The 10,964-nt window shown below is 50.7% G+C and overlaps 1 protein-coding gene across 1 annotated transcript; it reads right to left on the reverse strand.

The window, feature by feature from the left end:
* Positions 1-1,029: 1,029 nt before the first annotated feature.
* On the reverse strand, positions 1,030-10,112 carry AADAC (arylacetamide deacetylase). Its single transcript, XM_010159074.1, has 5 exons — positions 9,975-10,112; positions 3,651-3,873; positions 3,343-3,412; positions 2,830-3,001; positions 1,030-1,638 (listed from the first exon to the last, which is right to left on the reverse strand). Exons 1-5 carry the CDS (start codon positions 10,110-10,112, stop codon positions 1,030-1,032), a joined length of 1,212 nt encoding a protein of 403 aa, XP_010157376.1.
* Positions 10,113-10,964: the final 852 nt, after the last annotated feature.

Here is a 10,964-nt window from a genome sequence, read left to right on the forward strand (position 1 = left end):
ACCCGCAGCCAACCAGTGTGTGCATCCACCATTCCAGACTTTTAGGGTTTATATTTAAGACATAAAACATTCACGTAGAGGGTATTTGCTCAAGACTGACAGCTGAACCGTGTTTCTTTCAAGCCTATAAAGCTATTAACCCAACTATTTAAAGATAAGTCATATGTAAAAACTGCTCAACAATTTTAAGGATAATCAGAAGACACCATCCCTAACTTATTAAATGAGCCGAGCATAAACATGCAGTGCTGTTGTAAGGCTACGACCTCCAGAGCCTTCCCTTAGCTGATGAATATCCAGGGCTGTTTTCTACACTATTTCCTTCTAGCAGAGGAATTAAAGTAATTACTGAGTAAGACAGATGCCTTTTTTAAAAACAAAAGGAAAAACCCCCATACCACCCCCCCCGAGCCAGCATTCGCACAGTGTCAGAGCCATCCAAGTGCCTCCCTGGAGCCGTGCTGGAGAGAGACGACAGCACAGACCCGGCAGCCGTGTGCGGCGGGCAGGGTTCCACCAGCTGCCCTGTGCTTCCCGGCGTCGGATCCCCGCACCCCACTCAGCCCATTGCTCGACGGCAGCTGCGAGGCCTCGCTGGCACGTCCCGCAGGACAAGGGAGCGAGGAGGGGACAGGGGGCACGTCCCGTGTGCCGACAGCGCCCTTTCCCGTTTGCACTAGCCTGCCAGGTGAACACATCACCGTCAGAGGGAACAAGCAGCAGCCGACTCAAGAGACCGGCGGTGCCAGCCGGAGTCTTGGCTGAGCCCAGCAGCGTGTGGGCAGGGTTGGACACAGCAACCCTCCTCGTCCTGGCCAGGAGAGAAATCCCAGGGCAGTCCCAAGCCGTTTATGGGGTTCTGAGCTTGGACCGCAGCACCGAAAGGACACTTGGTTTGGAATCAGGCTGATTTCCCTGCCAGAGAAGACGAGAAACGCTGCAATCCAGACACTGGGGCAACACAACAAAGACTGCAATCACACCCAAAAACTCACGCAGCTCCAGGCATATTAGGGCGACATTTCCAACTCACAAGTTCTCATCCAACCACTTGATATACCCATTCAACAGCCGGTGCCCTACGGCTAACTCGGCTGGGCTGGAGACAAACATCATTGCCCCGTGAAAGGCATCCTTGGCGTGATCGTGGGCGACGGGAACGCCCGCTGCCCGGAGGCGCTCGGCGTACATGACTCCGTCGTCCCGGAGGACATCGTGCTCGCAGGTGAGGATGTAGGTGAGGGGCAGCCCGCGTAGCCGGGCATCGCTTGTCAGCAGCGGGGCTGCCCTCGCGTCCAGAAACCCCGGGTACTTCTGTGCCAGCTCGGGGCTTCCGTAGGCAGGATGGGCATAAACGTGACCCTTCTTCAGCTCCTCGGGCAGCAAAGTGCTCCAGTTCACAAACTGGAACAGGTGACTCGACTCAACCGGGACGTGCCTGTTGGAGGCCATCGCCTCCCTGAGGGATGGATCGGAAGTGAAATATTCACTCCAGAACTTGACCATGAGTGACCGGGGTAAAATGGGCTTGTTTTCATTTTTCTGGTAAGATGGCAAGTTCAGGTCAAGGGCTTGGAGAGCAGGGTAAAGCAAAGCTTGGGCTTTGAGCTTCGTTTTGACTTCAGTGTCCTCCAACAGCTGTAGGATAGAAATAATTACAAAAGGTCAGTTGAAAAGCATTGGTTCTCCTACACTGACTGAAGACCTTAAAAGGAAGGAATTAACACACACGTTTTACAACTTAAGCAAAATAAGCTTATCAATAATCCAGGATAGATCAATTGAAAGAAATTCTAAATTCATAGGCAGGTCACCTAAACGAGTATGTTGTATAATTTCATTTTGAGAATTTAAAATATTTGTTATTTAGTTCTTATGTTGAAGGACAACAATATTTGGGAAATATTCTTTTTGAAGCATTGAGGTTTTCCATAGTTACAAATGCTTTTTCTATAACTATAGAAAACATCTATTTTTCTAGCTTAAAACCTGCAGTTTTTCTGAAGCTCCTTTTAATAATTTCACAGTTTAGAGTTTATCCATTTGGGTTCTTTCCAAACCCTGAGGTGTTGGTACTCAAACAGCTACGACTGTGCATTTTAGACACAAAAAATATAAAAAGTGATAAACTAAGCACAGACTTTTCATACATATCATCCTTCTTCCCTCTTCACTAATAAATTTCCAATCATCCTTCTTCCCTCTTCACTAATAAATTTCCACCTTCTGCCTCATTTTCTGCCTTCAGCATCCCCAGCAAACTCACCACCATTCCAAGTGAGATTCATTATCATACAAATAACTTCAAGACAGCAACTACCTCGCACTAGTTAGTAAACCTGAGAAGTGCAAAAGGCACCAAAGCCATGTGCGTTTAAGTGACACTGGAACATCTGGTCCTTTCTTTTTTTTGGTGCTATTTACAGCTATCTGAGTCAAATTGCTAAAATTGCCTTTTCAAACAACATACCTGAACCAGTCAGTCTGTGCTTAACGACAGAGTGATGTGTGCCCTAACCCCAGGGCAGAGCGCCTGTCTTTAGGGTATAAAGGTCTGGGGGATGTCACGGCGTCAAAGCTACTTCGACGCCGTTGCACGTCTCGGGACAATTCACTTGCCAGGAGGCTCAGTCCTGCAGGTTACGTGCCATCCCGCATGCACAGACCACGAGACACGTGGGAGGTGTGCTTCCTTTGAGCAGAGGTTTTTGTTAGTCTGTTGTAAGCGCTCGTGAAAGGACAAAAAGTATTTTTTTGAGCTAACAAACCAGCTCTTTTGGGTTTTTTCGATGTTGTTGGTGGTGGGTTTTTGGTTGGTTGGGTTTTTACCTGCTGTGCCACAGCTGCAGCCAAGTTGCCACCAGCACTGTCTCCTGCAACACAGACCCGGTCCGGGTCCACCCCGTACTGGGAGAGGACGCTGCTCTGGAGGAAGAACTTTGTCACCGAATAGACATCTTCAAACTGAACGGGAAAATGGTATTTGGGAGCCAACCTGTAACTGTCAGAGCCAAGCAGAAGCGTGTCACTTCCTGCTGTTAATAAAGAGAAAGGCTTGCCAACATCTGCCCTGGCTGGTGAAGGTTTATTATTTTCTGGGCCCGCAGAAGTGGGAACTATCTGTCTATCCCTGAGGATCAAATATTTTATCACCCACCCAGCTCCACAAAGCAATATCCAAAATAGCCACCAACCACAATTCACCACCACACCTCGACAGCTTTTGTTCACAGACACTTAAAGCAGGAAAGCATCTCACCGCAAAAGGCATTGCAAAATCACATTACTTGAAAGAGATGAATTTATTCCTAACCCTCATCCCATCTAGAAGGGGAATCTTACTTGACTGATACCACGACAGCATTTAACTTGTTTGAAGTCCACCTTGTCAGATGATCGTAGGATTTCATGCCTGAAATGAAACGAGTCACTTAAAATACACTCCACTACCTTTGGGAACAGACACGTGCACAACAGCACATTCCCCTGTGCAGAGGCTTTCGGGTGACATCCCAAAACCTCCACCTGGGTTTAACTGGCGAAATACCAGTTCCCTGACACTGTGGCACGTCCCATAGAACAAGAGGCAGAGCTACCGGCATCCGTTGAGATTTCCATGCAGACCCCGGGGGTGAGGGAGAAGGGCTTACCTGCCTGTCCTACACACCACCCTCCACCGTGGAAGTAGACCACTGCCCTCCTCAGCCCATCCGTCGCCCTTCTGGGCAGGTACAGACGGACGGCCACGCCGCTGAACTCCGTGTCAGACACAGTGACGTTCTCATCGGACGTGGGCGCGATGTACTCTGCAGCCGTGATCAGCATCAGAGCTTCCATGTAGTGCATCAGGCCCAGCCGATCGGCCACCTCAGCCTACAGCCCAAGGCAAGGGAAAAAAAGGAGTTTAAATGCCGCCTTAATCAAGGATCAAATTTTTCTGTAAAGCCAGCAGATGCTCTGTGCACGTCTGTAAAGTTGCTGCAGCATCACTCAGTGGTGGGGGCTGGAAGGCAGCCCAGGGGACAGCACCGCTTCCCATTGCTAGGACAACGACTGGAAGCACAGGTACAGAGGATAACACGGACACAGAGGATGTGCGAGAAAGAATCAGCTGAAGCCTCCTGAATCCCAGAACAAGGGTCTGCTCAGCAAGTGGGACCTCCTCATCTCTCCCGGTACCGCAGAACCAAGCGCCAACTGCTCCTGTGATGAGCTCCAGAGCAAAAGCAGCCGATGCTGTCAGGATGCCAAGGACACCGGTGGCACAGATACGAGGATACAACGATTTGGCTTCAAGCTGCACAATAGTCGCTAACGATCAGTTCCATCTCAGTAGCCAGAGAGCATCGTTTAGACATGAGTACCCTTACGTTATTAAAAGGAAATAGCTTCTCCACTTTGAGATGTTAAAAAGGCAGATTTTAGCCTTTATGTTTTTTGCCACTTTACTACATTAAGCTCTGCTTGATTTCTTCAGTTTACATGTAACAACTCCATTCACTGCATGCCTTCACGCTTCTCTACATAACGGAGACGTTCTCCACCGAGTTGTGGGTTTATTGTCCATTCCGCATGGTCAGCGGAGGAGAATATGTCATCCTGCTCCATGTGCCACCAGACCTTGAGAAGCTCTCTCCTGCCCTGTCATCCTTGAGGAGGATCCAGCTTCATCTAAGCCATAAAATCCTTACCTCCGTTTGATACTTCACAATAAAAACCTGAAAATAACCGTGCCAGCAGCATCCCTATTCCCCCAGCCCACAGCCCTGGGTGCCATCACCCCGGCCACCCAGCGCTGGCTCAAGCCTGACCAAGGATGAGCCCAGTGACTCCCTGACCTGGGACCCGGAGCAGCATCCTCCAGGAAGGGAAATAAGGATGACACTGACTGAGATCTGTCTGATATGTGCATTAGCTGGGGGTCTTAAACACTAGTGCTGACTTTAAGAGGTTCTTTTTCCCAGAAATCTTGACTCTACCCCAGCCGTACGGCAGCGCTGGAGCCCCGGCCCACGCAGCCCTCCGAGGGGAGAGGGGCCATCGGTGCCCCTGGGCATCATTGGTGCCCGGCACCGCTACCCAAAGGGCAGGGCAAACTTTCCCAACAGGCCTCATGGGAATTCCCTGATAGAGGAAAAGAGGTTCAGAATCAAGGAATTGCCAACTTATTACTGTTAAAGCTGTTTCCTTTGAAATTCGTGTTTTAAACATATATGATGAAATGCTGTGGTTCTAAATTAGGTTACAGTTATTCTAAGTTGCCAAATAAAATGAAAACAAACCCAAACCCTAGAAAGCAAACCTGCAGGTGAAATGCAAGCTCCAAAGATTAATATTTGGCAGCTTTGGCTCTCTGGCATCGTGACAGCTCACACAGACTAAAGCATTTCAGAATCCCTTTCACTCACAGGCTATTTTAAACCATGAACATAACACTTTTCTTTAAAACTGCCTCAGTTTGACTGAGTCAGTGGCACACCAGAGCAAAGCCGAGCAAAAACATTTCTGTTTTTTCCATGTGGTCTGTGCTAGACATGCAGCTCCCCACGACTACTTCAACCCCAGCAGCCCCCCGCACCACGATTCCTCACGCTCTCTCAGGGGAATTGTAACAAGTCAGGATCTGAGCAGTGTTTCCTTATGCAGAAATACCCCACGGCAGGGGTGGGACTGGATGGGCTGTAAGGTCCCTTCCAACCCAAACCGCTCTGCGTGTCCATCATGGTGACCTGGGAAGGCAAACGCCTTTGTTCCAAACGTCCCGCCTTCCTCCTTCCCCAGCTTTTACTGTGAGCAGACCCAGCGTGGGATGTCCCTTTGCTGTCCCTCTGTGCCCACCCCCCCACCCACTCGCAGGCGGGGCAGGGCGAGGAGCAGAACAGCCCTTGACGCTGCGTCAGCACTGCTCAGCAACAGTCAACACCCCACGGTGTTACCAAACAGCCCCGCAGCAGCTACTGGGAAGAAAATTAACTCTGCCCAGCCAAAACCGGCACAGCCGCCCGCACAGGTACAGACGTTGTGCCACAGGGAGCTACTGACAGCCACCAACAGTTCCTGTGCCCGCTGCCAGCACCTTGGTTCCACCATAACCACCCCCAGCAACAGGGGATGTGACCCAACTTCCCACACAAGTCCCCGCCTTGTCACACAGCAATAACAGTGATTAAGTAATAGAACCAAGTTCTGTCTTACATATTACCTGAAGGTAAAAAGCAGATTGAACTCAAAGCAGGTTTGAGTTTAATAAGAAATAAAGTAGCTCAGCCTGGTGCAGAACCCATTGGAAGTTTAGCTTTCCAAGAGATGCTTTATTCTTGCCAGGAAGAATGCAAAACACACACACACACCCCCCCGTAACTGATCACCTTTTGAAAGGTAAAACATCTGGCATTCAGGCTTTGATGCTGTAAAATCACACAATCGAACCCTGCTGGGTTGGCTTTGTGGATCTTTTTCCACTTTAAAAATTGTATTTAAATCAACAATTTAATCATCTACATATAACCTACTTTCTCAGAAGTCAGTAGAAAAGAGAATACAGCCAAGACACGGCTGACAATACTTGACAGCCTTTGCCAGCATACTTAGTCGTCACCTCGCTGAAGGCTCGGACCAAGCGAGTTCTGCCAACCTCGGCCGTGGCATCGGTGAAGGCAAACAGGCAGCAACCGGCACGCTGCGGAGGGAAATGCAGCTCCTCGCCATACGCTCAGGGAAGACAAAGGCGTACACATGCCAGAACTGTGTGGCTTTAGCCACAGTCATCACACAGTTGACAAACGTGTCTCTCCTGCTGCATCTTCCCTGAGGATGAGCATCTTGCAGAAAATACGTAGGACGAGGTGGGTCCTGCTGCAATTCCACTGAGCTGGCAGAAGCACCCCACACTGGGAGGAACTCCCTCAGCTTCAGGAGGCTTTTCAATACTCTGAGCTAGTCTTTCCACAAGCCGGCATTTCACATCCTGGAAAACCTCTGCCTGTGGTTCCAAGGCCTGTAACGACGAGAGGAAATCATACCCTCATCTGCGAGGTCTCACTGTCCCCAGGCTGAGATCACTGCGTGGTATGGGGTAAGAGGAAAACCGGACACGTTGTGGGTTTTGTGCTTTGGAAAGCGTTTTCCACAGTCACTTTCTCCATGTTCCATAAGGGAAGCATGGCAGCACAGACAAAAAACCCCAAATGTGTTTGTGAGGAAGAAGGCCGGGCTGTGCCTTGGCAGGCTGAGCGCCTGGCACTGCCTTTGGCACCTTGTTTATGCCAACGGTGACAGCTCACCCGGAGACGCCCCTCCCGCGGCAGCTTTCCGTCGGCTGAGCATGGGCATCCTGCGAGCCGGGCAGCACGGGGCTCAGATCTGGACTTGGCTGCTTGTGAGGAGCCCAGCTGCGGACAGAGGAAGCTTTGGGAGAGTCTCAGCCAGGGAATCATTCAGCCGGGAAGGAAGATGTTGTGTTACATTTTGTATTTTAACGCATTTTATCTCGGACTGTGTGCACATTCCTGGAAATCCATGAAGAACTTGGTGCTTCAGCACCGCAGAAACTGGCCAGTTTCTTCCTGGAGGCTATTCCCCAGCGAGGCAGCACCTCAGTGTGGGACGTTGTAGCACAGACATGGCAACGGAGACGTTCCCCACCTCCCTTCTGCGGCGAGACGGGTATGAAGGGACTCCAGCACGCCTCGGGCTGGCACGCCAGCGACACCAAGCACGGCTGCAGTCCTCCCTCCAGCAAACCCAGGGCAAGAACAGACCCCAGTCCTCTGACCAGCCTCTGGAGCCCCTCAGCACCCACTGCCACTGGGCAAACAGCCCGGGACTGGCACACAATCATCCAGGTCAGGAAACATGAAACCAGGGAAAACCTTGCACAATTTGGCTCAGAAGCTGGAGAGGTCCCCAGGACCCATGAAAGACAAGACAAAAAGAAGATAGAGATGTGCCATGTCATGGCTTTCTTGGCATGTCCTTTTGGGAGCCTGGAGAGGACCCTCTTGCTCAGGAGGGTTTGAGAATAGCAGAATTCTTTCCCTTTTTTCAAACAGCAGGGAGTCAGAAGGACCAAAATAGGGTCCCCTCTGCAAACTCAGACCTACCACTAAGTGGTTATAAATTGTTGCCCTACTACGTTCAGAATGTGTTTAGGGCACTTCAGAGCCATCTCCAGTCTCCCTTGCACCAGCGCAGCTCCGGGGAGGCTATCTTCATCAGAGGCCCTTCGGATAACGGCTCTGCAGGGGTTACAAAACCGCTTTGCTCCACACCACCGCTGCTGTAACGGGTTTAGGCTTAACAGGCTGCCAGCGCAACAGCCACCAGCTGCCCGTTGGAGTGAAAACTCACAGTCCTCCAGCGCCGAGAGAAAACGCTCCTGTGTGCCGAGCTCCGAGCCGACACGAGGGGTTCCTGGGAAATGAGTTATCCCTGCACAGACCTTCCTTGCAGCCCAACCCCAAAAGGGGATGTAGGAAGGGAAGAAGCAAGGCAGCACATCAGAAGTGCCAACTACGGCTTCTTTCTTACCACTTTTTCATCTCCCAGCACTCAGACCTCAAGCCACAAGATCAAAACAAACCAGGGAGCAGCAGAGTCCTGGAGTAAACGCACACACAAAAAATCCACCCCCCCGCGTCCCCCTTCTGCTGGCTGTACAGACCTCACAAGAGGTGCCTGCTGCAAACACAGGCTGGCACGGGGCTGTCTCTGGAGAGTGACGCTGGTTCTAGATACCGTCCAGGAGCGGGATGTTTAGGAGGCATCCCAAGAAAACACACGCCCTTGTCTCCACCAGAAGAGTTACAGAAGAGGTGGCTCCCACAGACTCCAAAATTCACACCCACCGCGTTGTCACCGAAACACTGGAAAAGGCAAAATCCCAAGCTCCTGCATTGGGAGCAGACAGCCGGTGTTTGGGCCTGCAGCAGGCATCCTTGCAGCAGCATTCCTCAGGGAAGACTAGAAACTTTCCTCCTGGGTCCTCAGACCCTCCTTTCAAATAAATATATATTAGAGAAAAAAGCAGACCCAAAATGTTGGTAGCACCCCAGAAAGATGTCTGCAACACTCAGCCCCCTCCTCCCCCAAACCTTCACCTCTGACCTTGTTTTTTAGGTGTTGGCTGTGCTGCTGCAGCCACCACGTGTTATGTACGGGCTGGGCTCAAAACAGCCCCCGGGTTCACGTACATAAGGGGTGGGAGCTGCAGCGCTTGTTTGTGCACAGTGTGCAGCCCTGCAGATCGTTTCCATCGTTGGAAATGGCTGTAGGACATGACTGAAATGGAGAAGGCAGGGATGTAGTATATATAAAAATAGCATGGACGGGCATAAGGACCGCGTCGTCAGTACATAGTGCCGTATGGCTACAGGCAGGGTAGACTGCCACTGGCTCTCCAGACAGTGACATACGGTCCTGTGCACTTAGTAGAGACTGGTTTTTGGTACGCAAGATTACAGCGGTATTAAAGTTATATACATCTCCGTTTCTACACACTTATCACCCCTGTAATTAGCTCTGGGTAGTTTTTAGGCTCATGCTGTCAGTAGATGTCCATGAAACCACAAAAACCAACAGTATCTAACGAGTGCTGAAGTTCTCCCTTCCCACACCCAGTGCTTCAGAGGAAGCTCAGTACACAGGTTGAGGAAAAATTCAAGGAGCAGAGCTTCAGCTCCAAAGGATTGTAAAGCAAATTAAACCTGTTTGCTATTACCTATCCACATTCACATTACATATCACATTTCCAGTCACTCTAAGTGTCCTTTCTTCAAGATTGCACAATTAAATGTTTTCCAGGTTTCTTTACAGTCAGTCACAGTATTTTAATGTTTAATTTTAGATACTACTGTCCTTGAAATAGATAACACATGTATGTATGACACACACGTCGCCGTACTCTATCAGCCACAGAGGCACTGAGAACACCCCCTGCTCCGCAGTTCCCACCCCCAGGCCAGCCCCACACTCACCAGGTGCCCGACAGCCCTGAAGCTAGCAGTGATGAGCATCACCTTCCAGGGCTCCTCAAAGTCCTCGGGGATTGGGGTGTAGAGGTAGTAAGCGAGGAGGACAGAGGTGAGCAGGAGGCACAGCAGCTTGGCTCCCATGTCTGCAGGCACCGCTCCTCCCCAGTTCACAGGATTAAGGGCTCTCCCTGACGCTTAACAGCTACAAGCCAGCACATGCACAGGGCAAAGTTAATCCCGTGTTTTGCTTGGGTCCCGGCCAGGAGGTGACTTCTGGGCTGATCGCCCGGGGCAGAGGTGACTCTGCTGTGCAGCTCCCAGGAAAACACGTTTCTGAATGCCAACGGAACCACCCCTTCAAGCCCAGGTTGAACACTGAGGCTGCTACACCCCCATTGCCCCCATCCCTGCACCCAGCAGCAGGGCTTGAGAGGAGAGGGGCAGTTGAAAAACAAGGAACAAAGTGACAGGCAAATGCAAAAAGATGTACGGAGTATTTGGAGCTATTAGCTGCTGCTCCGTGCTGCAGCTGTCTAGATGCAGCCCAGGTCAGACACAGACAGGACCAGGATGCAGCAGCGTGTAACCCATGGCTGTTTCACAAGCCACCACCTCCTGCCTTCAACCACCCCCTCCTGCTTTGGCAAAAGCGAACCCTTCGCCGTGTGCTGACACTCCGAGGCGATTGTGCAATGGTAGGTCTGGCAGAAAATACAGTGAACTTTTACAGGGCTTCTGGTTAATATTTGAAAGATCAGGTTTAATTACCACTATCTTCAGGATTTAGAGATTTCTGTGCATCTCCTGCAGGTAACAACTTCTGCACAGGGTGGACTCAGAAATGGATAATAATCACAGAATAGTTTATGTTGGAAAAGCCCCTTAAGCCCACCCAGTCCAACCATTACCCCAGCACTGCCCAGCCGCCCACTGACCCATGTCCCTGAGCACCTCATCCATACGGCTCTGAAACCCCCACCGGGATGGGAACTG

Source organism: Eurypyga helias, unplaced genomic scaffold, assembly GCF_000690775.1.
Source record: "Eurypyga helias isolate BGI_N326 unplaced genomic scaffold, ASM69077v1 scaffold35479, whole genome shotgun sequence".
In the NCBI taxonomy this organism is placed as follows: domain Eukaryota; kingdom Metazoa; phylum Chordata; class Aves; order Eurypygiformes; family Eurypygidae; genus Eurypyga; species Eurypyga helias.